At 27.7% G+C, this 27,755-nt stretch overlaps 4 protein-coding genes across 8 annotated transcripts in view; 2 read left to right on the forward strand and 2 right to left on the reverse strand.

The window, feature by feature from the left end:
- Positions 1–15: 15 nt before the first annotated feature.
- On the forward strand, positions 16–1,730 carry LOC141527046 (dynein light chain Tctex-type-like). The gene is made up of 3 exons (XM_074242301.1): positions 16–363; positions 445–610; positions 1,206–1,730. The coding sequence occupies exons 1-3, from the start codon at positions 343–345 to the stop codon at positions 1,352–1,354; spliced, it is 336 nt and encodes a 111-aa protein (XP_074098402.1). The 5' UTR covers positions 16–342; the 3' UTR covers positions 1,355–1,730.
- On the reverse strand, positions 1,464–9,020 carry LOC141527039 (uncharacterized). Of its 3 annotated transcripts, XM_074242285.1 has the most exons (5): positions 8,953–9,020; positions 8,760–8,809; positions 7,624–7,686; positions 5,068–5,725; positions 1,464–4,240 (listed from the first exon to the last, which is right to left on the reverse strand). In XM_074242285.1, the coding sequence occupies exons 2-5, from the start codon at positions 8,792–8,794 to the stop codon at positions 1,805–1,807; spliced, it is 3,192 nt and encodes a 1,063-aa protein (XP_074098386.1). In that variant the 5' UTR covers positions 8,795–8,809; positions 8,953–9,020; the 3' UTR covers positions 1,464–1,804. The 3 variants fall into 3 exon arrangements, with proteins under 3 accessions (XP_074098386.1, XP_074098387.1, XP_074098385.1); XM_074242286.1 differs by lacking the exon at positions 7,624–7,686 and having other exon boundaries at positions 8,760–9,010; XM_074242284.1 differs by lacking the exons at positions 7,624–7,686; positions 8,760–8,809; positions 8,953–9,020 and adding an exon at positions 5,852–6,069.
- The window catches only part of Mgl (low-density lipoprotein receptor-related protein megalin), a 106,987-nt gene continuing 87,178 nt past the window's right edge, over positions 7,947–27,755 (forward strand). The window contains exon 1 of the mRNA XM_074242283.1: positions 7,947–8,022. Coding sequence (XP_074098384.1) covers positions 7,962–8,022 — 61 coding nt within the window. The 5' untranslated portion in view covers positions 7,947–7,961. The remainder of the gene's footprint in view (positions 8,023–27,755) is intronic.
- LOC141527043 (calcium uptake protein 3, mitochondrial-like) lies at positions 9,541–27,549 on the reverse strand. 3 transcript variants are annotated; one of them, XM_074242293.1, is made up of 12 exons: positions 27,159–27,549; positions 15,197–15,338; positions 14,956–15,066; positions 13,507–13,554; positions 12,533–12,615; positions 12,201–12,263; positions 11,317–11,430; positions 10,906–11,025; positions 10,586–10,809; positions 10,338–10,495; positions 9,939–10,096; positions 9,541–9,834 (listed from the first exon to the last, which is right to left on the reverse strand). In XM_074242293.1, exons 1-12 carry the CDS (start codon positions 27,366–27,368, stop codon positions 9,766–9,768), a joined length of 1,500 nt encoding a protein of 499 aa, XP_074098394.1. In that variant the 5' UTR covers positions 27,369–27,549; the 3' UTR covers positions 9,541–9,765. The 3 variants fall into 3 exon arrangements, with proteins under 3 accessions (XP_074098394.1, XP_074098395.1, XP_074098396.1); XM_074242294.1 differs by lacking the exon at positions 12,201–12,263 and having other exon boundaries at positions 27,159–27,537; XM_074242295.1 differs by lacking the exons at positions 11,317–11,430; positions 12,201–12,263 and having other exon boundaries at positions 27,159–27,537.

Below are 27,755 nucleotides of genomic sequence, written 5' to 3' on the forward strand. Positions count from 1 at the left end.
TTTAGGAGCATACCAGCTGGTGTCTCAATACTACTCTGTTTTTTTTTATCTACCCGAACAATTGTTTATAAATTTTAATTTTTCAATAACTAAAATACTATACATTTTATAACAAGCAAAAGTTTATTTTATATAATTAACATTCAAACATTTTTTACCAATTAAAAATCAACGAATAAATAAAATAGTTACAATAGTGATTACCAAAAAAGGATTTTATTTTGTTGTCAAATTTTATAGACATCAAAAATAATATATATTTATAAAAAGTTAAAATTTATTTATTAAATCAATTATTTAAACAGACACTTGAGTTATTTTGAAATTTAACAAGGATTTATAATGGACGACATGCAAGAAGAGGTTAGTAATGTCAATATCACTTACTTGATTTTTTTATTCATAAATTTATAATTAATTATTGTTGTTTTTTATTTTTTACAGCCGCAATTTGTTGTCGATGACGTAAGTAAAATAATAAAAGAAGCTATTGAAGTAGCGATAGGTGGTGATGCCTACCATCAGAATAAAGTAGCTCAGTGGACATCTCATGTTGTTGAAAGCTGCTTAGGAAGTCTAACTAAATTACAAAAACCCTACAAATATATTGGTAATTTTTTTTTTTTACTTATTATTATTTTAATAATAATTCAAAAATTATTTTAATTAATTAATAATTAAATTTGTTTTTTGTAATATAATATTAAGCTCATTGTCAATTTTCAATTTTTATCGCGTAAGATTACACTGAATATAATCCGAAAAAATATCCCGTATAATTTGAATTAAACTCAGTAGAATCTTGGATTATATAATTTTTTCCAAAATTGTAAAATTCAATTTTTTTCTTTTGTAATTTATAAATTCTTTTGAAAATTTGTAAAATTTGTGAAAATTATGATAATCAATTTTTTTTTTATTCTTCACTTTTTTATGTATTTTTCAAAAAAAATTTATCTATAAAATCAAATAGAAATTTCGTTCAAAAAAATAAAAATTAAAAAGGTGACACACCACTTGAAAATATTTACCAAAAATTTTTCAACTCCAAATTATCGGAAAAATTGTGCTTAAATGCTCCTTTAATATTTTCTACCCATTGAATTGCATTTTTGAAAAAAAAAAAGAACAATTAAAAAAAAAAATTGATCGTCGCAATAAATTAAAATAAATACAATCGCAATAACACTTGCAATAATTTTCAGTGACGTGTACAATAATGCAAAAAAATGGAGCTGGATTACATACTGCAAGTTCATGCTTCTGGGACAACACATCCGATGGAAGTTGTACAGTCCGATGGGAAAATAAAACGATGTATTGCATAGTATCTGTTTTCGGGCTCGCAATTTAGATAATCTAATAATTTAAAAAAATTGTATTTTTCTTATGTTTAAAATCGTCAGTCTTATTATCAATTATTTAAAAAAAAAAAACATTACCAAAGTCTTGACACTAACGAATTGACTAAAATTGTAATATGTTTATTTATTAATCCACATTTAATGTAAAAGTGCACAATTCAATTTAAAATTAACAAATCAAATATTTGACAGTCTTCTCCATTAAAATGTTTTTATTATTGCTTATAAAAATTGATTACTCATTTATTAATACAGTCTATTAAATTAATTATCAAGTATATATTTATAGAATATCCATTAAGCTATCATGTTAATTTAATTATTTTTATAATTTGACTTTTAAATGTATTAATTTCTTTATTTAAATCATGGTTTATAAAATTATTTAATTTAAAACAATCAATTGTTAGAAGATAAGTTAAATTGATCACACAAATTAATTAAATAATCTCAGTTTGATTTGTTTGAAAATTCTCTTCGCTTATATTGTCAGTGGTTGAATTTCTGTAAGAAAGAAGCATATTTGGTGCGAGATTATTCTCAGTAAACTCATCGTCAATGTAAAAGTCTTCAACAGCCCCATCAGCAATGTCTATTTTTTTACTAATTTCTTTAGCTAACGGTGACTCAGTTCTAGCATTACTACTCCCATTATTTCTCAACTGACATAAAGCAGGCGGTAATGACCGTCTGCGAGATAAAGTTATTTCTGAGTAAGACGTATACTCATTATTTTTCTGTAAATGATCACCGAACAACTCAAAATTATTCTTGTCATAATTACCAAACTTAAAATTTTTTTCCTTTAAATCATCAGAATTAGAGTCATTGATCTTCAGTCTATCGCTTTGAATTTTCTCCTCGTGTCTGATAAATCCTGCGTACTCCTGACAAGTGCGAATAGGAATTCCACACTGCAGAGCAGTTTGTACTTCGACCAAAGTTGGAGATACACGTTGCTCAAAACTCGCCACTGCATGTTGATATTTTTGACAGTCTTCGTCACTATTGCTATAAAATTTTTCAATCTCCAATGTAAAAGTACCAGCGCTCACAGACCTCTCTATCGGACGTATTTCTTCTTCAACATTGTCATTCAATTTATAAAGCTCCTCAAAAACAGACTCTGGAGTGTGCAGAGTATCGTGAGTTTCACCGTATTTTTGAAAGTCTTTGAAGTTCTCAGGCGACGTCAGCGACTGCGGTGACGGATTATTTAAATGTACCGAAGTCTTTACCAAGTCAGTTACGCGATCCAAAGTATCTTTGAGCGCTTTCAGTGATCCAGAACGTGGTATAGCGCTGAGAGCTTCGTCAGTACCACCTTGATTGACAATTAGCTTTCGATTTCCATTTTTACTGCTCACAATAATCTCAGGGGAATTTTTAACCGTGAATGTCTTGTTGCTAGAAGGCGACAAGTTTTTATTGTCCTCCAAGGAATCGTAGAACTGAGTTCTGGAGGCGCACAGAGACCTCTCTTTGCTCCAGAGCGACGATTCAAAAAAACTTTGAGAGTTGTTGTTCAAAACTTGAGGCTGTATTACAGAATTTCTTACCGGAGGCGGTACATAAGAATAAGGCGACCTGGGAGTTTTTCTAGGTGTTACTTTAGATAAAATTGAGTACTCGCTGGACGAATTCATCTTGGGCTCAATACTCGTCTTGTGACTTGCTGGTTTATGGGGCTCGTAGTCTTTGCTGGCTCCCTGTTTTATTATTTGTTCCTTTGTGAGTTGATATCTGTGGAATGGATTGTTATTAATCTGTGAAACATCAGTTGAGAAAAATGAGTTTCGCCGATTAGCTAAGACTTGTTTTAATCTCGTTCGATCAAGCCGGGGCTCTTCTATCGTTTCTTCGGGTATTGAATCGTCTACAATTACTTTATAAGTCGGCCTACGCTGTAGAACTGGGCTCTGTTGAAATTCACGGGCGAAAACGACCTCAGAATGATCATTGCAGTCAATGCTTTGAGTACTTGAACTGTTAAATGAATGATCTTGGAAATTTTCATTCCGATTTTCATCATTTTCAAATAATTTTCGTGACTCTACTTTTTTTTTAGACATCGGAGTAGTTTGTTCAGCTGCAAAATTTTTATGAGCTGGCGTTTTTTGTTGAACTGAAGTTAAATTTCTTTCTTTAGCCAATGGAGTTTTTTGATGGGTCAATGGAGTATTTTTTTTAGTCAGTGGAGTATTTTGCTTAGTCAATGGAGTTTTTTGCTGGATCAGCGGAGTTCTTTGATGAACTATTGGAGTCTTTCGTGGAATTGCCGCAGGAGTTTTCTGTTGAACTAAAATTTTTTCTGGAGATTTCAGCTGATTAATTGAAATTTTTTGTGAGTCAGGTATTTTAATCTTGGCAATAATTTGTTGTGGATTATTAGAAGAAATTGATACAGATCGTAAAATATTTGGCGACGTATCAGAAGTAAGTATCGAAGATTCAGACAAATAACTGTAATCATTAATTGTATTGGTATTAACCAAAGACTGATCAACATAAAGCGGCTTTTGGTTTTCATACTGCATTTCAAGTCTCTGCAAATACCGGCTCATCTTCATCATATCCAGGGTTCTTTTGCTCACATCCAATTGCAATCCAGTTTCCAGTAAATTCTGAAGCTGAGGAGGAAAGTGATTATTACCAGTCATTAAACCTCGCTTTAATTGAAGATACTGGTATTCAAGCTCTTCTTTATTCAAATCTACCCAGGGTACACTCATCGTAGCCATTTCCCAGACAAGTAGCGCCAGTCCATAAACATCAGTCGCCGTGGTGGGTTTCTGACGGTTAAAAAGTTCTGGTGCTTGCCATCTAAATATCTCAGCTCTCAAGCAATCTTCATACTTGCGTGCATCGACAGTAATCTGGAATTAATTTGTTTTTAAATTACAAAATCAATATCATCAATAAAATTATTGAATATTTATTGATAGTCATAAAATAATCATAAATAGCTCTGATCAGTTTATACTGATCGTGTATATGTACCCCATGCAATAGTGATTAGTGTACTTAGTGGTTTTTTGTAGCTGTTATTTGAGAGTTTGAGTGATGTTAGCTGTAAAATTATTATGGCTGGTGATTTCAATACTAATAAGTTTATCAGCCACCAGGCTCGTATATTATATGATGCAAGATTTGCGCTCTTAATGAATTTAATAACTTACTTAAATTTGAACAATACAATCTTGTTACTAATTTGCATTACTGATGCCATAAGGGCGTATAATAAAAATCCCATTTTTTTTTTCTAAGTCCAAAAAAAATTTTTAGTTTGGAGAATTTTTTTTTTTTTTGTATTTCTTCACGTTTCATACAAAAATACGTTGATTCCTAAAAAAAAAATTTTTTATACGCCCTTACGACATCCGAAGTGGGTCCCGGGAGCCATAAGGGCGTATAAAAAAAAATTTTTTTTTAACCGACGTATTTTTTCGAGAAATGCAAAAAAAAATTTTTTTTCTTAAAACCAAAAATTTTTTTTGGACTTAAAAAAAAATAATATAATTTTTATTATACGCCCTTATGGCATTCGAGGTGGGTCCGTGAAGCCATAAGGGCGTATGAAATTTTTTTTTAACATTTTTGCACGTTTCGGACAAATCTACGATTTCCGAAAAAAAAATTTTTACACGCTTTTGGATTTGTTTATATAAATAAATAAATAAAATAAAATAAATAATCAACTTACTTTATTAAGATCCACAGCAAGCTCCCAGCCACCGAGCTTGATAACTCCATTCGATGTCAGGAAGACAGAGTGTGAATTAATAGCAGAATGAACGTATCCTCGCATGTGGACATACTTCAACGCCGCTGCGAGCTGTTCAGTATTTTTAACGATGTCTTGGATAGAAATTTGTTGAAACTGCTCGTGGAGATGATGATGGAGTGTACAATCAATGGGTTCACAAATAGCAGCGATATTGTGGTTAACAGTGTGCGTTGTACCCATCAGCAGCATAATATTTGGGTGCCGTATTTCGCTGAGAATTTTAATGTCAGCTTTTATGGCATTTTTACACCCACCATTGAGATGTCTGCGTAATGAGACTTTTATATTATGCCATTCTGCGTATAACAGCTCAATGTTGCGGTCCTCAGTCCCAGCTACCCAGCCTAGTTCAAATATTTCTGACGGAGATGCGTACGGAATTTCACAGATAGTCACCAAATCCGATGAAAATTCACTCTCGTCAATATTCTTGGCCGTGTTTTCGTAGTTTTTTTTCCACAAAATTGATGTGTTATCTGTACGTCCTTTTTCTGGGGTATTGTTGATGAATCCTGGATCCCCTGGATTGCGACGGCGGTCCAAAAATGCTTGGAATGCCGTACGGTAGGCATCACTATTGAAAACAAAACAAAATAAAGTTAATAAAAAATAATATTAACCAATAAAAATTTTTTTGTCACAAATTTACATAAATTTTAATAAATTAATTAATTAAGTGTACAGACAAATTTTTTTTTACCTCTGACTTTGTTTATTTCTAACACGGATTGATGTTCTAATAATATAAGTCCGACCATGTGAAATTTTTTTTCTCAAACGATTGTTATAACAATAATTATATTCATTGGAAGAATATGACAGCAAAGAAGATACTGATGAAGACGAATCATTATCTGATGAAGTATCAATTGAATTTATCAGCTCGTCAATTAAATCAGGCATTATTATTTTATTAATTATTTAATTTTATTATTAATTAAATAAATATAATTTTAACATTTGCATCTTACATTTTTACGGTTAATTTCTAAGTGATACCAAAGTCCATAGATGGCGACAAAATTTCTTTTTTTTAGGTACGTATTAAAGGGTTCGCAATCCCGCCGTTTTTCATTTACAAAATGGCGTCTAACGGTCAAACGCGCAAAAAAGTTCTTGTCATCCTCTAGAGTCAGTAGCCTTTCTTTGTTTGTTGATGATGATGATAATTGTAAATTATTGATTAGAGTGTTTTGATATTTATTTGTTTGTTTGTTTTAAAGATTTATTTTTTCGGTAATATTTAATTCGATCATTTAAAAGCAAATATATATATATATATATAATACTGAAGTTAACCGTCAATCATTAATTAAAAAAATTTTTTTAATAAATTAATTACAATAAAAAAATACTTCTAAAAATTTTCACTTATAATTTTTATTCATTTTCACATGTGAAACTTTTTAATTATTATTTTTTTTTAATAATTTAATTGCTAGAAAATTCTAAAAAAATTTTTAATATCTGTTAACTTCAGTGTTATATTTTTATGACAATAAAGTTAGCCGACATATAAAAATTTTTTTTATTTTTTTTTGTTGAAAAAATAAAGAAAAAAAATTTTTTGAAAAAATTTCACATGAAGAAAATTTAAAAAATTACAGGTATAATTTTGTAAAAATATTTTTTTTTTGTTTTAATTTAATTTAATTTAAAAAAAATTTTTTTTGAATGTCGCTTAATTTTAATATATTATTTTTTATTGATATTGTTATTATTATCTTTGACCTTATAGTAGAATGAAAATTAAAGTAGCAGATATTTAATGAGTTTTAGAATTTTTTTAAGAAATTAGTACAAAAAAAAATTGATATAGAGAAATTAAAAAAAATTAAAAGTGCAATTTTTTAAAACAAATTTGTTGGTTAAATCTGATTATTGAGGTGAAATAATGAAAATTATTTTTTTATTATCAAAAATAATTTTTAAAATAACAAAAAATTTGTAATAATTTTTTTGGTATTAAAAAATTAAAAAGTTATAATAGTAAAATTAAAAGACATTGCAAAATTTTCTTACAAATAAATTTTGTCAAAAAAATTTCGCAAAAATATTTTTTAAAACTAATTTATTTGTTAATTAAAATTAAAAATATTGAATTATCTGCTCAGATTTCAGAGCCATAAAAAATTTTAATTGCTAAAAGTTTCATTCATTAATTATTGTTGTTAAAAAATAATAATTAATCCCTGATATTTATCAATTATTTTATTTAAAAAAAAAAAAAAATAGTTTAAACTGATCAATCATGCATGTCGTCAATAATGTTTCCCTGATAATGTTTAAATCAACAAACAAATAATGTAATTTAACTAGAATAGGTGTGCCAATTTTTTACGAATAAATTTCCGGTGATTTGTGTGAACGTGAGTTAATTATTTATTCAGTGAATTAGATAATACGCTTTTATAGTTTTATTTATAGTGAGTTCTTAAAAATAAGTGAAAAGAAAATGACAGAAATACGTACTTGTTAAGACCAGATAATTTCGGTGGCAAACTTTGACGACTTCTATCTCTTTGAATCATGTCTCTACAACGATAGGTAAAAAAATTTATTACACGTGTATCGATATTATTTTTGATATATAAATTTATGTAATAATAATGAAATATATTTTTTTTGTCAGTGTTTTAGCGGAAAAATTGGCAGAGGAATTTTAGCTAGTAAATCAACAAGTGTTCGATCGACAGTAAATATATATACAAGCATATTGTACAGGATTCGTCGATTTATTTCATCATCCTGTCTATTCAAAACTCACTTCCTGACATTAATTGTGTAATTTTACAGAAACGGAAGCTTCAATGTTTGATTTGTATTATAAAATTCAAAATACTTTCAACGAATTGGAAACAGCAAGTAAGAGTGAGTAACATAAATTTTATTCATTATTATTATTATTGCAAAAATTCAATATACATCAGCATAAAATGGTTTATATTATTACCGTTTAAATAACATCCAGCGATTCTTTTACATTTTAAACGGAGAAAATCGACCGATAATTTGCTAACATTTTAGTAGTTTAAAATGTCTAAAATAGTTTTATGAGGGTCTCTGAGTATTCCCCGGAACAAAAAGCCCATATTTAACAGGTCTAGTCAGACCCTCAGCTGTTGCCTGATAGGCAAAGAGAGTATTAGGGTTGTAAAGATGGATTATTGGAGACAATGAAAAAGATATTACTAGGTAGACAAGTGTTCATCCGTAGGAAAATTAAGATTTTCACAAGAAAGTGAGTTTTAGCTTAAAATAGCATTGAAGATGTGCTCATTCTACGAACCGTAAATACCCAAAAATTAAACTTGAAGTATACAATTGTTGGCCAACGACCATGACATTCACTTTTACCGTTTAATGCCCGTATACTTCCTTTACTTAGTATATTATTCCACTTATCAGGTAGATTTGTCTATTTTTCACTAAATGTATTTATTTTATTTTTGTTAAATTTATGAACAAATTATTTACTTGAATTTTTTTAAAAACAATATTTACTATTTAAATATTAATATTAAATCCACATTTATTTTGTTTAAAAATATTTTTTGCTCCAAATTAATGCAAAAAAAGAATTTATTTATTAATTGATAAATTCTTACCGTCTAAACCACTTGAATACACCGGTCATTCCCATTCCTCTGATAAAACACTGTTAGCAATTAACTTAAAATTAATTTATTTACAAAATAATAATAAAACTACTAGAGAGAATTAAAATCTCGAGTTAAAAATAAAAAAATATAATAATATAATACAAATTAAAAATAATTACGAATATTAAAACATTCGTACAAGTTTGTCACGTGGATTCTTAACAGAAACTGAAAAGCAAATTTTGCGACGTACTACGTTAACCGACCTGCACTGACTAGTTTACTCATCGTCAACAATACTCTATTGGCCCCCTCCTATTCAAAATATGAATTACTCTAGGTACTGGGTTGGTACAGTTGTAGGGAACTCAATTATACTTAACTTTCTCTCTTTTTCGGCTTTACTACCTTTCGCCATCTATTAACAAATTTAACATAAAAACTACTCAGGTACTATAGTAAGGTGTACGTTCTTCTGAACTTTAATAATTTAAACTAAACAAAGGAATAAATAAATAATAAAAAATTATATAAAGTCATTCAATTTAAATTAATTATTAAAATTGATGTAATTCATTGTTAAAATAGCTTGTCTGAGTTTAAATCAACGTTCTTTAAACCGGAATGCTATGAATTTCCTCAAGACTTGTGATGTGAGGATGTGAGGATGTGAGAGTTTTTTTTTTACGCAATAAATTTATTTAATAGATGACAATTAGATGGATGATAAGTACACACATAACGAGACTTGTTAACTGACAATAAAAGTGTGTTAACTGACAATAAATATTCATCATTTATATATTTTATTTTGTATATACGTTTAATTATTTACATAATCATAAATGATAAATTTTAAAAGTAAATTAGCAAAAAATTAAAAACTTAAAATTTTCTACAGTAGTTTTGCATTTAAATATTTCAATTAAATCGCGAAAAAAAATTTGGCACGGGAAATGATTGCTGATGAGATTGGAGAGATTAAAATAAAAAACAAGTTCATAAATCTTTCTTAGGGTGCTTTCATTTCTTGCTTTAAACAGTATTTAAAAGCTTCCCATCCTTCGCCCCTTGGCTGAGTCTGAAAAAAAAAAAAAAAAAAAAAAAAAAATCAATTAATTTATTTAGTCGTTTCAACTTTAATTTTATTAGCTAGTTTTTTTTTATTTTTTATTTTATGCTTACTTTAAAGCCGCGGTGCAAGCGATCTTTCATTATCGCGATAAACTCCTTGTAAGACAGCTCTCCATCACCATCAGTGTCAAATAAAGCAAATACTGTCTCTATCATATGCATTGGAATAATTGTTCCAGTGCAAATTTTTACTGCGCGGTAAAATTCATCTAAAATAATAAAATTAGTTGAAAATTAACTGCTCTTAAGTAAATTTTAATTGATTCAAGGCAATGCAATTTTTCAAAATTATTTTTTTGGTACAAGAATTTTTTGTAAACGTTGCCAAAGTGATCACCATAGTAACGAAAAGATACAAAAATGAAAACGTCACATTAACTTTTTAATAAAGGAATTTGAACTCAAAATAAAAATTACTTGAATACTTGATAAAAATAAAAAAACAATTACCCTTAGAAATTGGATGATCAGCAAGCGTATACATTCTCATAGCAATTGCAAAGTCATCCAAAGAATTTAAAAACTGATAAAAAAGTCTAAACTCCGGAAAATTAATGTCTTCATGACGTTCTGGATTTTCTAACAATCTACCTAAATATTTGTCATACCTAAAACATGAAAAATGATGTCATTAGGCTTGATATGAATAATAGTAGATTTATTTTTAAATAATAAAAAAAAAAAAAAAAAAAATTAACTCGTCCGTATCCAAATCCGTGTAGCGCAGCAAAATTTTAGCAAAATCCAATGCCGAAATAGTATCACTTCCCTTTGAAAATTCTTGAAACTCAATTTCCAGTACTTCATGCTGTAAATTCTCCATAAATTGTCTAAAGCCATCATACTTGAGTTCTTTGGTCCCGTCTTTTCCAAAGAAATGAATCATAATTGTCGTATCTACCGCGTGCCTTCGTTGCAGTCCCTGGATAATTATTTATCATAACAAAAGACATTAAAAATAAATTAAAAGTAATTTTGTAGCAATAACTTTAAATTATAAAAATAAAAAATAAATTACCTCATCTTCTCTAGGCGTCTCAGCAACAACATTATTATCGCCGGCTACTTTATCCTTATTAGTATTTTGATCATGACCACCGTGTCTTCCTTTCCACGCATAACTAAAAATTTTCTCCATCTATTCCACAAACGTAAAATAAAAATAAATGAGCATTAAGTATTAATTGATAATAAATTAATAATTTTATTACGGAGGCATTAGAGCTAAGAAATAAAATTAATTAGTAAATTATAGAATAAGAGGATTAAATACATATAAAAGGTTTTAAGTAATATAGTACAATAAGGTTGGGATTGGTCCATCAGAATTATTTTAGCAGCAATTTATAATAAACTAATAAAGTGTTAAATTTGCATTTGCATACATAGATGATAGAGTTTGTTGATGATATGTGTTTGATGAACTTACATATGAACTTGATGAGATACTTTGATTCTTTGATGAATTATTATCATGGTTTTCTCGCAGTATTGTTTTCGTGGCAAGTGTCATCTCTTCGCTCGGGGTAACTAGTTTTTGCAGCTGATTTTTTTGAATAAAGCAAACATAATTAAAATAAACTTTTTATATTGCTGAGGCTTAACTACATTTCAAGTGAAGTAAAAACAAAATAAAATAAAAAAAAAAATGTGTAGTTAGTTTAAAACAAATAACAAAAAAACCAAATGTTAGTATGTGTAAAAAGCATGTGTGTGTATGTGTGATAGCTAATATATATTTTATAAAAACAAAGGAAAAAGGATGTGGAGTGCTAATGCATTTTAAAGTGTTTCTATAAATTAATTTTAAATCAACAGTAATACAAAATTAATTAATTAATTTTAATTAATGCGTATAGTTGTTAATTTTTTATATTAAATAATTAAATTGAACAGACATTCGTCTATAAGCATTAATTGGTAATTTGAAAATTAATAGTTAGTAATTAATAATAATAATAACTAATAGTTAAATATATTAATTATTGATACGTCAATTAATAGCTGTTTATAATTTAGCAAACGTATAGTCTTAATTATTAAACAAGTGAAAGTTGTAATTTATAATTAAAGTGATCAATCGGACATACACGTAAAAACACAGCAGATGATTAGAAATTATAAGGCTCCAGCATCTTCAAAAGCAAAAATCCGATTTCCTTCGTAGCGTCATCTAATCTATATATATAAATGTACTTAGATGTTGATAAAATATACACAAGTGTTAATTATATAAATTTTTTAAAATTTATATTATATTATATCATTATGTTCACGTTGCGAAGCGTTTGGAATTCCGCGGCTTCAACTCACGACTCGTTCAGTTGCCTCGTGGAGCTGACGATTTCTTACTCCGGAACCGAACAGCTTCCTCATCTGTGAAAAAATTTATTTCATGCAAAGACTAATGTCAATGGTGGTCCCTCCCACTATTTGTTCGTTTCTTTTATTGATATAATGAATGTAATGTATCCGTGAATTTTGTTTTATAAAATGTCTAAATATAAAAAAATAGAAGCTTTGATGTCAAAGGGATATTAATAAAAATTCAGTCTTAATTGAATGATAATTTAATAAATTAAATAAAATGCACTAAAAATAGGAACCGTTTAAGTGCAATTTTTTTTTTTTTACGTTTGTCTTACCACAAGGAACTCGTCTTTGTCGACTATTTCATTTCCATCGGTATCAAACATATTGAAGGCGATTCGGAATCCAGTTTGTGGTTCTGTAAGATTTAAATTATTTATTAAATTTTATTTATATTTAGATTGAAATTTAATGATAAATTCTTTTTGGTTTTTGTTGAATATTATTTTTTACACTTAAACTTAAATTGATAATTTTAAATTACGGTATTTTTGTTGAAAAAATTAAATTATATTCTATAGAATATCGAGCTGTTTTATTTTAAAATTGTATTTTCAACAAATTTGATCGGTTTATTTTTAAAAGAATTAGTTTAATTATTTTTTCAATTTTTCTGCCTCAATTTGTTTTTATTTAAAAAAAATTTAGAGTATTCAAAAATTTTTTTTTTATTAAAATTAAAAAAATATTTACAATTAAAAATTTAATCAATAATTAGTAAGTTATTACTCCTTTTAAAGATATCAATTAAAACAATTAAATATCCATAGTAAATTTTTTTAATTTTGATGTGACAATTTGATCAAAAGCTACTGCCGTCGGAATTCAAGTAATTTAATAGATGCTGATATATATAAATTTATAATTCTGGTCGCGATGAAATCTTAATTATTACAAGAAAACTAATTTGCGAAATAAATTTATCGCGGGAATTATAATGATATTATAAAGCCTAATACATAATAAAAATAACTATGAAATGTATATTTATTAAACATTAAATTTAAATAAAGATATGAAAAAGTTAAAAAGACAATTCAAATATTATAGAGATGTGTATAAGTATATATATAAGCCCGTTTATAACACACAAGTAGGAAGGATCTTTTCACAAAGATAAATGTACACACAAACGGGTTTTAATATCAGGGTATAGGAAATACGTTAACCGATGTGTCTCGAAGTTTGTTTAGCGCAGTAATTTACGCTATAAATTAACTATAGAATACTGTACTCTTGAGATACTTACTTGTGAGTATAGACAGTAGAAACAGGTACTCCGTGTAAGAAATTATTCCTGAAACCGAGTAAAAAATAATATATATTAAAACCAAAAAGAATATCTTAAACTAAACGATCCATCTTAAAAAAAAAAAAAAAAAAAAATAATAATAATAATAATAATAATAATAATAATAATAATAATAATAATAATAATAATAATAAAAAATACTCGTTAATTTCTTACACTCGCAATAAATTGCTGAGTAAGGTCATATTTAAAGATCACGTCTACCCGCAATGATTTTTCTACCAGCTCAATAAACTCGTTGCACTCTACTTATATTATTATACTGCTGGCTCTATATCTACCTTAATAAAATTATAGACATACATCCTCCAACCTCATACTCATATGATACTATACTCCCTGTTTATTTACATTTGATGTCTCTATAACATGTCGTCGTGTATGGAATAAAATTAAATAAAATAAAATCCATTTTCTGCTGATTCTTGACATGTGTTTTGATAGATATCCGCATATGCTTTTACTCTTCACTGTCTTCCATGTACTGTGTCCATGTTTAATACTGATCTCTACTCTCTTTGTGGTCGTCGAATCACCAATCACTTTCGCAGATGTCGTACGTCTATGCGATATGTCTTACTTTCAATCTAGTTGACGAGTTGTTACGTTGAATTAACCACCATAAACAGTCTTAGCTCATAAATTTATCATGTATGTGTCTATGATTTATGGTAAATAAATAAATCAGCATTGGGGCAGTCGTCAATCCTTCTAAAGTTTTACACAACGTGTAATTTAAAGCTAGATATTTTTTTTTGGTTTAATTATTAGTATGTATTGTGATTCATTCTGCGGTGATTTATGTTTTCTTGATATTCAATTTTTTGTTTGATTTTTAAAAAAGTATTGTGAAAATTAAAAATTTAAATGGTGTTTCATTGATGTAAAAAATTATTTTATGACTTTCAGAAGTCGAAGAAAAAACAAGATTACTAATAATTTAAAATATATTTCTAAAATCGTTGATTTCACTGATTAAAAATATTGATTAAGCCAACTTCCCTGATCCAAATTTTAGATATTTAAAATTTTATTAATTCAATACCACACCATTTCGACGTTTTTTTTAAATACAAATTTTTACTTAACATAATTCAAATTAAGTCTAAAAAATTTTTATTTAATTTTTCATGTCGCAACGTCGTAATATTGAATTTATAAAATTTTAAATGTCTAAAATTTGGTCAGACTTATTCATAATTTTTAAAATAAAAATTTTTTTTTTTAATTTATGAGTTACCTTATAAAAAAAATTATTATCTACATCAAATAAAATTAACTTATAATTAGAATCTTATATAAACAATCAATGTCTGATGACTATGCTTAAAAACTGGTACTTGATGAGTTTTTTTATTATAAAAGGATGTTATTGTTAACACGTACCTTTGTCTTTGAGATTTCTAAACATATGAGAATTCCCTCGTTGCAATAAAGGCGTTGTATTTTTAATCATTTCAATATCTTTGTTAGCAAGAATTCTTCGTTTATATCTAGCTAAAAATATATAAAAATTATTTTTACTTCAAGGTTTATGGTTTTACTTTTTTATAAATTTTATCGTCAACTGTGACATGAGTAAGAGATTTAATGAATCGCGGGAGAAATAAACAATAAAACAACTTACGTCTTGGTTCAGGCTCGATTATACTGTCAAGAAAATCTTGAGGTGTCATATAAAGCTGGCCATTGAATTCGACTGACGCAAATTTGATAAATCTTCGTTCCCTCATAGTCAATTTAACCGCCTTGGGAAAATCATCTTCTCGCTGTAAAGGATTTAAATTTAATTGCTTTTTGTTTATATATAATTTCTTATTAAACAGTAATCTCGGTATTCGATGTAATAATAATAATACATAAAGAAACAAGATAATAGCAACAATAATAAATTTATAAAACAGTAGATTTATGTGTAATTAAAAAAAATTTTTATGTAATGTTTGATTTATGATTAGCGTCAAATAAAAATGATACCTATTAAATTCGAGGTGAAAGGTCGGGGAATTTTCGATAAATTCTAATAAAATAGATAAATAATCCATTTAAAGCTGGAAAAAAAATATTCTCGCAAGCGGTCTTGTTATAGCAAGTTTGAATATAAGAAAAATAGCTGTTGGATTGAAATGTTTCTTCAAGCCGCACGGCGGAGCCACCAACAGGGTTTTCATAACTCATATTAGCTCTGAGGAAGGTCCCTGGATCCCTGGCAGAAAGTGTCGTAGTTTAAGACTACTAGCCTCCACTGCTTCTCAATACAAGGTGGGACGCTTAATTCCTGGGATTTGTTTCTCAGGTTGCTGATCTTTGAGATTGGTGTGAGTGTATTGGTCAAAGTTAAAGTGATGTGCGTTGATCGATTTATCGACAACTCAACAGGGCCTACTGCGAAGAAACTTCTTTTTACACACTTTATAAAATAAATAAAAAAAATTTATGGACAATTAAATTTATTAAAAAAATCCAACGGGAACATTAAATTTTATTATGAAAAAATTTATTAGATAAAAATAATTATTTTTTGGTGAAATTAGAGGAAAAATTTTTAATCTTAAATTTTGGGCTCCAATTTAATTTTATTAACGATAATAATTTATAAAAGTCCAAAAAAATTTTATTACTACATTCGGCCTTGTGGTATTTAATTTTTTTTATTTTAAAAAATATTTTTACAAAGTTAAAATACTAGTAGTTTTATTTTATAAATTATAATAAAGATTTTTTTTTTTTTTTTTTTTTAAATTCGTTAATGTGTTTTTCGCGTAAACGTGTTACGTGCGTTGAAATTGAATTTAAACACGCACGGAAGCGCCAGTTTGGTTGTCGAAACGATCGCTCTGGGAGCTAACGAGCGCACCGAGGGGCGCCAACATATAACATATAAAAGACATAACACCACACGGTGAGATCAAATATAATAATAAAACTCGACCAACAAATAATGCAAAATATTCCGAAAACTCGTTGGTATAAGAGACAACAGTTGGTAACGAAGTCGCACAAGGTTAATGGGAGTTATTTATGATTACCAAAGTCAATAAATATTTTTTTCCTTTTTCTATGACAACAGACAAATTATTATATATTAATTATTATAAAAAACATTCACGAATTTATAATTTCTCTTTTTTATAATTTAAATATCAAGATAACACGTGTATTTTAGCAACCCCCGCCGACTAATGAATAAATTGGTATCTTGTCTCTTGTCTTTTCAACTTATATAGAATCCATTCTATGTCCAATACATTCATACATAGCAAGTCTTACTATGAGTACCATCAGCTATCAATTCATAAAAATAACTTTAGAATTAACCAGAAACACTCTCAAATTCCCGGAAACGGTCGAAAATTATTAAAAAATTTCACAGAATAGTTAAAAAAAAAAAAAAAAGAAAAGGACATATTTAAAACGCCTCAAAAATTTTTAGGTGTCTAAAATAAAAATCAAATTAATGTCCAATAAATAAAAACCGTCACCCAATGAGTCAAAACACTTGTTCTTTAATAGATAAAAAATAAATTATAGCGATAATGATAATGGTAATAATATATTAGTGATTTTCTTAAAGTGGAAATTATTGACATGGGTGGTCCGTTATTTATTTTTAATCACCCACGTTACTTGAATTATATCTCTGAGATGAAATCGTATCAATGGTAATCGAATGTACGTGTAATACATTAACATACGTATATATGTGCTATAGAAATAACTTTAAACGGCTTGATGCCGCTGATAACATCAACCCTCTCAATCCGATACAGGCGTTGTTTCACTGGACTTTGGTGCTGTTGAGCGTGAGGCCACTGGCATGGGCTACTTTTTACGGTTCTCTTACAACCTAACATACCTTACCTTGATCACACTTTACTTACACCTTTATTAAACGGACACCAAAACAATGACGGGTGACAACTGACTCTAAATAATTGTTCCCTGGATAACAATCTCAATCCATTTACTTTACTTCTACTTCCAAGGCCTTTTATTCCTTTTTTGAGCTATATATAAATTACTAACGCGTTTTTTTTTTTGTAACACGTGCTCGAAGGATACTCCGTGACTTTTAAGTTCATCAATTTTAATCCGATTTAACGCAATAATAATAATAATATTAATTTAATTTTATAAAGTAAGTGATTTATATTTTTGATAAAAAAATTAAAAATAAATCATTTTTAATTTTATAAGTAGATTTTTTTTTCATTTGAAAAATAGGTTTCATAAAAAATTTTTTGATTTTAATTTTTGCAGTAAATTGCAATAAATTTTTTACCTCTATTTTTATTTTAAATATTAAATTTATTAAATAAAAATAATTAATTTCTATTTCATACTTGGAAGATTTTTAAATTTATCGTCCGACTAATTGGCCGTATAATCATCGAAATAAATAAGTTTTAGTATTCTAATCAGCCGTGAAATTAACAAATTGCAGAGAGAATTTAGAGTTAAAAAAAACAACTTCAACAATATTTTTATTACTCCATTTGTTTTTCATTATTGTAATGATAAATCAAACAAAAATAGTAAGAATAATTGAATATTTGAGAGGGTAATGAATTTAAAAAAGCACCTTTGGCGATTCGGGATCTTCCATTCAAACGTTAATATAATATATAATATTTGCCATTATAATATAAATTTTGCGTGTGGTTATTCTGTATAGTGTGAGATTATTCATCAGTATTATAAATAATGACTTGGATTTGCTTGGCTACGTACATACCTTTTATACATATATATGAATATATACGCGCCTCATTTTAAATATTTAAGTGTGAACGTGATAACTCGATAATATAACTCAAAATATTTATAATAACGATTTATTTAAATTGATTCCTTTATAAAAATTCCTGCACAGCACTTAATAATATTTTGTTACACTAAATTACACACCCGATCCATGTATCATATATATTTCAATCAATTGCCTCGTTTAGCTTTTTTTAAAGAAAGAGAAAGAGAAATAAAAATAATAAAAAAACAATTTATACATACGGAGAGCCTTTAGGGCTGGAATTTTTAGTAATCCGATAATCACAGGTCCAAGTAAGATTTATTGTCGTGTATGCAAATCGCTCTTTGATCTCAAAGATTTTTTTATTAATTTTTTATCTGAGTTTTTATTTAAGTTAACTGGAGATATTTTTTATTAATGAACAAGATAGTGAAGATGAAGATTTCCTTGGGGATTATAAAATATAAAAGTATCATTCAAGATCCATTAGTCACTTCAGCGGCTCGTCAAGTTTAAACTCGGTAATAAAGACGATGCTTGAGTAATGTTAAATGATAATATAAAATATATTTACACGTACCAAGTGCTAGATACATTAATTTAAAGCCGTATACATATATATACATACTTTATATGATGCACAAGGATGAAAATTGTATTGCAATGTCATCAGAATATATTTAATTTATTTAATCGGAGTAATGTACGATGTTATTTACTTGTAAACTGTCAACATCTCTTATATGCGATTTATAATGTAGGCGATATTTTTATTGCTGACAATAGACACCATGTCAACTTCATTATACACATTTTTAAGTATATCATTAATTTATATATTGTATCTTCTTATCAATTATTTATTTGGCCATTTATTAATTTTTTAATTGGTAATACTTTTAGCGACCATTCATTTAAGTGTTGACAGTAAGAAATTTAAGTAATTAATTAATAATACAGAGCGTAATAAAAAAAAAAATGAAATAATTAGAGTTTAAATTGCATCACAAGTGGGCTTTTTCTGGCGTAAATCGATGATGGAACAAAATTAAAAAACAAGAGTGAATAAAAAAGGGTAAAGTGCCTTATCGATTGGCCTGAAAGAGGCTTAAACGAGAATGAGTAGAGCAAGTTAAGAGTGAGAAAGGGTGGACGTACGCTCCCGCACCCGGAGGCGTCGAAAACTGGTAACTCTCTGGCTTGTCGAGACATGTTAAAAAACGATTCAAAAAGAAATAAATGAGAGTGAATAAAAGATTTGCGATTTGTTAAATACAAAGATGCTACACTGGACACTGGCGTCTCGCGAGTGTCTGCGATCGCTAACTTGGTCCCATTCCATATTATACAAGCTTTTGTATACAAGAGTCTTGTTCTCGGTTTATAAGTATAAGTACAGGTACTGTACCGGTTGTACATGGTTCACTTACACTGATAAAGAGTCCCGTGTCTCGTTGTTACGTTGGTGTCTTGTGTTCATGCCTTTTTTTTTTTTCTTCTTTTCATTTCCTTAAATAACACTTGATTGTGTGTGTCAAAGCACAGTCCGCCGCGATTCGTAAAATCTTACGAGTTTATACATCCAGGTATTTTAATGTACATCTACGTGAAGTACATACGTACCATACACGTTTAGTTACTATTATTTGTATGTAACTCTGTGATTCTTTGGTTATCTCATTGATGTATCAAGGAAAAGAGATAACTGGTTTTGTATCTTGTCGACTTTTTCCTCTCTCAAGAGTATATGAGAATTCAATGTTGTTTTAAACTAAAAAATCCATCTTTTTTTTCGTCTCTTTTTACTGTAAATTCTTAGGGTTTTTTTGCTGCCACTAAATTGAGAATCGACAACTTCACGATATTCTCTTTCTCTCCAGGGCATGATATATCTATTGGTTAATATTTAGTTCCGCCCCTAAGTTTGTTTTTGGAAGCATAGATTCATCGATGATACGGTTTATTAGCCTTTACTCAAATTATATCTTTATTAAATTGTTTGTGGGCTTACAAATTAGCTTAGACGTGTACCATATACCTTACTCTTCTAAAGGAATTCTTTATGTATTGTAATTATTGTGTACGCTGTACCTTTGATTATTAATTTAACTAAACATCTTGATAAGAGTGTACTTTTGTAATTTATACATTTATTATACATTCGTTACATATGCTTATGAAAAAATTAACTTGGTCCAAGAGAAAAAAATCTTGCATTTAAAAAATTACTTTTAAGAATTTTTTTTCTTGGAAACAAAATTTTTCTTATTCTCTTTAAAATATAGATTACTTAAAAAAATGTTTGGTACAATTAAATAAAATTCGAAAAATGTGGTATTTTAAGAAGGCAAAAAATAAAATTATCATGTTAATGATGGTTAAATTTTACGACTTAAAAATTTGTGCTAATTAGACCATAAAAGTTGAATACGGCATAAAAGTCTTGAAATTTTATTTTAAATAATTGGCAGAGTGACGAAAAATAATGAATGGAGGCTGAAATTTTTTAGTGAAAGAATAAAAAAATTAAATAAAAAAAAAAAGTATGAATTGGTAAACTGGTAAACTGAAAATTGAATTCGTTTAGTGTTATATAGAGGATTGTCATGTCCTACGTGATATTCTTATACCAGAGCCAGCTTTTATTTCTCGCCCATTGCACTTGCTGTTTTTTTAATTCTTTACACCTGTCTATCTTATTTCGCGCCTCGTCGACTGCAAGCTGGTTATTCTACATCACTTTAGCACGATCAACATGACGCCCGAAAATTCCGTCTGAGATTTAGCATAATAATATTCACCCTAACGTCTCTTATTAGCGTAATAACTTGTCCATTCACATTTATTTTTCACCAAATTTATTTCTATTAAAATAAGTTTGAAAAATAAAATCAACAAAATAACTAAAATGTTAAATTCAACTGTTGAGTTTATTTTTTAAATAAATAAAAAATACCGTTTTAGAAATAAAATAAAATTGTAAAAGATACTTTCTTTTGAATTATTTAAAGTAGATATGGGAAGTATTCTTGGAAGAAAAAATAATAATTATAATTTTTATTTTATTTCTCGGGACATTAGACATTATAGCTCCAAAACGATTTAGATCAATGTGAACATTTCAGTATTCAGTAGGGACATAAACTTTTCCGGTGACATGATCTGAAGAAGTGTTAAAGAATTTCCGGTACAAAGTTACTACGAAAACACGAAAGCCCACATAACAAGGGAATATCTTGTTTACTTAATTTCTCTGGTTTTATTTTATAGTAAAACATCTAATCGAAATTTCAATACAATATATCAGTTAAGGGCAATAAAATTTTTTTAAATGTTGTAAACAATTTAAAGCAAACGTTTACGATCGAATTTAACAAACTAGACGTTGAATAAATTAAAAATAATAAATTATAAAGTTTAAGAATGGAACAACTAATGTGTGATAATTTTTACTTAACGACTTTGTTATACTGTTGACACAGATTGTGATGAGATATTTCCTTAAAAAACACGAATATTTATAATTCAAACATTAACTCCATCGTTTCAGCGTCTTAAATCCATGGGGTTCACATTTTTTAGGAGAAAAAAAGTTACACAAATTTATATACCTATATACCTCCCGTGGCGATGGTTTTAATTTCACAGATATATCGGATAATAGAGACATTGCCACACTCTTTTTTAAATAACCAACACTTGAGTGTGCTATGCGCCATCCAAAATAGAAGTTAACAAAATTTTCCATTTTTTGCGCCTAACTAATTTTTGTTTATTTTATTCCACCTAGAAATCATATGATTGATGTCGGGTTAACACTATGGTGCCACGGTTTATCTAAATATTTTCATTGGTGAATAATAGACGTGTCGATAGGTACTTTCTTTCAAATTAACTACCAAATTCTCTAAGAAAATTTATATCAAAAGCTACTTTTTTATTCAATTTATATAAAATAAGAATTCTTGGCTGAAACATTGATTAATTATAATATCAAATTTCAATCATAAATTGAATTCTTGATAAATTTTTGCTTCAAATATAATTTTATAGCATAAAAAAAACCACCTAAAAATTATTGAACAAATTAACAATTATTAAATAAATTAAAAAATTTTTATTTTCGTTATAAAAATTTAATTTTTAGTTTTCCAATTTTTGAATATCTTTTTTTTTTTTACTCCAAAGAATAAAAAATCTATTCAATAGAAACAAAAATTAGACACATCGAACACTGTACTGGAGAGTATATTATGTATATTTATCATTTAATAATATATAACAATGCATATCTGATCTCTTACTCGTGTTATCTACGGCGATGATCAAAGTCTTCGCACCATCCAAACAGGCTTGCCTGATTTAGTGAGCCGAAAATTGGTCGGCACAGTCAACGACTTGAGAAGAATATAACGCACATATTTAATATATATATATACATTCATTCATATATATATATATATATATATATATATATATATATATATATATATATATATATATATATATATATAATTTCAGCGAAAGGCAAAATTGAAAATTTAAAGGTCTACTTATAGTCTTTCACGATACATCGCGTGCAGCATCCTTTCATTTTCTTGTGTTATGTATATCGTTTACCCCAAATTACATGTGTTCTTTATAGAAGGTGGAACGGTATTAAATCGGTTTTTACTATCGCTATGCACGTCACATTATTTCCAAAAGATCTAAAACTAAGTTACCTTAAATTTATTTAAAACCGTAGAAAAAGAAACCGAGTTTGAAAAATAGTGATACAATATATAAATATTTTTTTTTATTTTAAACAATATTTTGACTTTATCTCGATGGCAGTGTGTCATCGGCGGACCGCACGACCTCCACGATAGTGTCTCAGGTTCTTTTTTTTTGTTCGCGGAATAAGATGTCTAAATTCACTAGATCCTGTGACTCCAGGTCACTACTATAAACTTTTTTAAATTATGCGATGAGAATTGTAGTAAAGCACCTTGCTTTTATTTATTTGTTTTTTATTTTTCATCAACTTTTAAACGACACTAATCATCAAATTATTATTTTATTAATTTTTTTTTTTTTTTTCATTTATTTAGAAGATATCTTTAGCAGATTTTGTTGATGAAAAAATAAATGTTTGGTTATCGAATTTATGTCTTTATTAAGTTCTTTGTGACACTAAAGAATGTGTGTTGTATTTACCCCTCTTAAAAATAAAGTAAAAAGTTATTTTCTAATCTTCGTGTGTCTCGAACTAGAAAACATTCCGATTCAAAATTCCACTTTAGCCCATTTGAAGTAAATTCCAAACGATTTTCCCTTATCTTTTTCTACTGACGATCCTTTTGTTCTTTACTTAATTATTTTTTCCGATACTTGAAACAATTTTAATATAAAAATAAAGTACACTGGGGCTTAATTTTTTTTTAATTAAAAAATATTTAAATCAATTATACAAATTGAACAAAAATATAACAGTAAAATCGAATTTTTTACAGTGCCATTTTTTAATAAATTATTTTAGTATTTACTCCATTTGTTCTTTTACCGGAAAAAAATGAAAAAAATTATTTTTAAGTGATAATAAAAGTCGAAATAAATAAAAATTTACAGTAGCGTGGGCCTATCGAGTTCAAAAAATCCGAAATAAATATGTACGAACATATATATTCAAAAGTCGCGGAATAAAAGTATCGGTGCAAAGGGTAACCGAAAAAATCATGAATCACAGAGCAAGGTATATAGATACTAAGTTGTAGCTCATATATATATATATATATATATATATATATATATATATATATATATATATATATATATATATATATATATATATATATATATATATATATATATATATATATATTACAGTAGAGAATCGACGGCGTGTTTAACGTTTTATAAATTCCCTTTCATATATAGCGGTGCGGCGGATTTTAAGCAGTTTTAGATACTCGAAAGAAAAAAAAAAATGAACCGTTTTAACAAAAAAAAATTTTTTAGTCTCTTTTTAGGGACCGTAGATTCTATGAAGTAAAAAAAGAAAGATGATATTATTTACGATAACTTTGGGTGGCGCTGCTTTCTACACAAAAAATAATATTTCAATTTTATTGAGTCGATACAATGATAAATTTCGAATAATCTTTAATTAATAACGTCTATTTTATTATTATTAAAAAGCGCACGATGATAGATTTTCTTTAAATTGACAACGGTTACTTATAAATCTAGTATCTGTAAAAAGGAACTATAATTATTGAATAAAATATTTAATAAATTATTAAAATGTGTTATACGCGTGACTTAACATATTAAATCGTACTTAATAATTATTATTTATCGTGTATTTCAATTCATTGATTCCTATAAATGTCTCATATATCTTTAACGGCGTGTTCTTTCGCACATTTTATAATAAACTAAAAAATAAAAGTAATAATAATAAAACTCTAAACTAACGAATCGAATCGTTAAAAACATAAAATAATTTATATGAAAAAAATTAAATAATCAGGCAAGTTTATATGAATTTTTATGTTGCCCTATTGGTCATATGTATGTCACATAAAATATACTCGAATAAACTCTATGGATATTTTTTTTTTCTCTGTTATTATAATTACATATATTTATCTTATATTTTAGCCCTTCCGCATATAGTAATTGCTTCTATCCACAATAAAAGTTGATGTAAAAATGATGATTTATATCACTGGCCAATTAGGAGTCGGTTGAGATCTTAAATCAGGGCAACACGTACACTCCATTTAATTTCTCTCCACTCGTTTTACTTTGCGCGTGGATGATGAGTTGAGAATAAACAAAATAAAATCAGATGAGAGGGAGAATTTAAAATAAAAAAAAATAAAAATAATGACAAATGTTTGCAAGACAAAGAAAACCGATGTACAAAGGGGGTTTATATCGTTCCCACCCACGTGGAAGACATGGCACTCGTTATTATAGCCTCTAATGTATCAACAAACTCTTTAAAGCCTCAGCTTAAATTATTATTTTTTTTTTTCTAGTCGTTATGAACTTTAATTGAAATCAATTTGTATGTGAGCGATGCTGTTAGTGTCAATAACCCATCGACAACAAATTTTATGTACTTGTAATGTTATATATATATATAGTTTTTTTCTCGATAGTTTATGAGCATCTTGAGTGTGATAATTTACCCATGTCATTCGAAAAATTCTTTCGAGTAGTATAAGTAATAAAATAAAAATAAAGTAGACAGGCGCCATTACTATCTCTGCATTAGCTGGGTGGCAAGTGGGATGCACTGGTCAACATTTCATTGAGTTAGTGTCTTTATTTGATAAGTTGAGGTCGCTTTTTCTTAACATTATACATTATATTAATGTCTGCGTAGGAAGATCATGGATTTTAATTTAGATTTAGATTTTCGGAGATTTATGGGATTCTAGAATTTTTTACTATCGGATTAATCAAAAATAACAAATTATTGCTTTTAAATTAATTGTACTCTTTCGAAATGGTATAATTAATAATATCGGTCCCATGTTTCAATTTTAATGGAATTAAACTGATAAAATTTTAGTTACTGTCTCTAAAAACGCTAATGGGAAAATAATATCACCGTGTTCTATTGATGAAAGGCTTGTAACCCAAATAAAAAATACTCTTGATTTATTGATGATTGACATTTGGAGAAAATTTTAATTCGATAACGTCATTTATAAATTTATTTTTTTTTTATATTGATTCAGTTGACTTTTGATGCTTGTAGATCGATACTTGTAACTTTACAGAATATTTTAAATGATAAATATGCAAAACTTTAGCAAACCGACAAAGAAAATTCAGAGCCAGTACGCTAATTAACAACTTCCTTCTATCGACCACCCGGCGGCGTGAAATAACCAGCAGTTGAAACATCAAAAGGAAAATACAGTAAATTACAAATTACAAGCTGTTACGGCTTAAATAAAAACGCAAATAATGATAATAATAATTTCGTGTACAAAAGAATTATTGAAATTTATTTTTGTAATTTTGGGAAGTTATAGTGTGAATAAATTATTTATCAGAGGCATTAATGCTTTGAAATTTTTTTTATAAGATCAAAAAGATCAATAAAAAAGTAGTATTGAAAGTAGTTAAAAGATTATCGATCAATTTAGAATCATATAACACCCAGAAATGACTATGAATAAAATATGAAATTATAATCTAACCCATAATTAAAAAAAATAATTTCGTAACTATTAATGAAATATTACAGCCTATTGTTTGATTAATAATCCTTTTAATAAACACGATAAATTTCGTAAAAAAAATGTTGTCGCTAAAAGGAAATAAATTATTCACAGTAATACAAGATTAATGTTCGAAAATACTTTAACAATGTGCGTGTATTTCTTCTATACTACTAAATGGAGGTACTGAATGGATTTAAAATTTAAATTACACCAGAAATTACATTATTGAATTTCCCCTAAATAACAAAAACTCTACAGAATACTCAATCATTTTTATCTTTTATTTGAAATTTATCACAAGTATCTATTTTATTTTTATAAAAATAAACTACGAAAATAGTTAACATTTGAGCACAAAATGTTGGGTGATGCGCGCGCATACCAGGGAAAAATCAAAACATTATTGATACAAGATTGTATATATGGGTTGTATTTTGTACTTGTACAATAATTAGTATAATGATATCTTGGTAAGTAGGCTATTAAGACAATATTATTGGGCATTATGTTAATAAATTCAGATAATAGTAAATTAAAACTGTGATAAGATACAACGAAAAATAAAAATAAGTAACATGTTTTCCGGTCAAACTGGATACAAGAAAAGTTACCTTGCGTGGTCGAGCTGCTGCATGGACGACATTGACACTGTGATATTTTTTTCCGGCGTAAAATACAATGCCACCGATGGCAATTAATCCAGCACTTGTTTTTATAAATTTAGTTATATTTTCGTTTGTTTTAACGATGTAATTATTAGTAACAATGTTGCTGTAACAATTTTTAATCGGTCTAAATAAACGTCTCGAGATATTCGCCATATTTGTGGTACAATACGGACACGATAGCTTAGTGATCTGAATGTTGTCGGAAAACGATGTGAACTGTTTGCGCGCGCGTACTAAACGTACCGAATATCTTTATAAAGATCGACTGTTATGTACTCACACTACTTAAACTTGTTTGGATTATAAATAGATTTAAATGAGAGATATGTAGATAATTTGTGATATGTAGGTACTAATTGTCGTTTCCTCAATACTGAATACAACATAACACTGAATAAAAATACACTTGAAATAACTGTTGAGCTTACACATACATTTATGTATTATAACTTATAAATTATAACATAAACCAGAAGTGTATGACAATAATTTGATATTTTACTCAGACATACTAACATTCGACTCAATATTCTTAGAATA

The sequence above is a fragment of the Cotesia typhae genome, unplaced genomic scaffold (assembly GCF_013202065.1).
Source record: "Cotesia typhae breed Kobodo isofemale line unplaced genomic scaffold, CoteBio_Ctyphae contig_4, whole genome shotgun sequence".
NCBI lineage: Eukaryota > Metazoa > Arthropoda > Insecta > Hymenoptera > Braconidae > Cotesia > Cotesia typhae.

Excerpts from the sequence above, each read along its gene's own strand:
- LOC141527046 (XM_074242301.1), top strand. The coding sequence starts at position 343 with ATGGACGACATGCAAGAAGAG. Across the intron at positions 364-444 it reads TGGACGACATGCAAGAAGAG|CCGCAATTTGTTGTCGATGA; the intron begins GTTAGTAATGTC and ends TATTTTTTACAG. Across the intron at positions 611-1,205 it reads AAAACCCTACAAATATATTG|TGACGTGTACAATAATGCAA; the intron begins GTAATTTTTTTT and ends AATAATTTTCAG.
- LOC141527039 (XM_074242284.1), bottom strand. The coding sequence starts at position 6,054 with ATGCCTGATTTAATTGACGAGCTGATAAATTCAATTGATACTTCATCA. Across the intron at positions 5,726-5,851 it reads AGAAATAAACAAAGTCAGAG|TGATGCCTACCGTACGGCAT; the intron begins GTAAAAAAAAAT and ends TGTTTTCAATAG. Across the intron at positions 4,241-5,067 it reads TTGCTGTGGATCTTAATAAA|ATTACTGTCGATGCACGCAA; the intron begins GTAAGTTGATTA and ends AATTAATTCCAG.
- LOC141527043 (XM_074242293.1), bottom strand. The coding sequence starts at position 27,368 with ATGGCGAATATCTCGAGACGTTTATTTAGACCGATTAAAAATTGTTAC. Across the intron at positions 15,339-27,158 it reads CAGCAGCTCGACCACGCAAG|CGAGAAGATGATTTTCCCAA; the intron begins GTAACTTTTCTT and ends AATCCTTTACAG. Across the intron at positions 10,810-10,905 it reads AGACGCCTAGAGAAGATGAG|GGACTGCAACGAAGGCACGC; the intron begins GTAATTTATTTT and ends ATAATTATCCAG.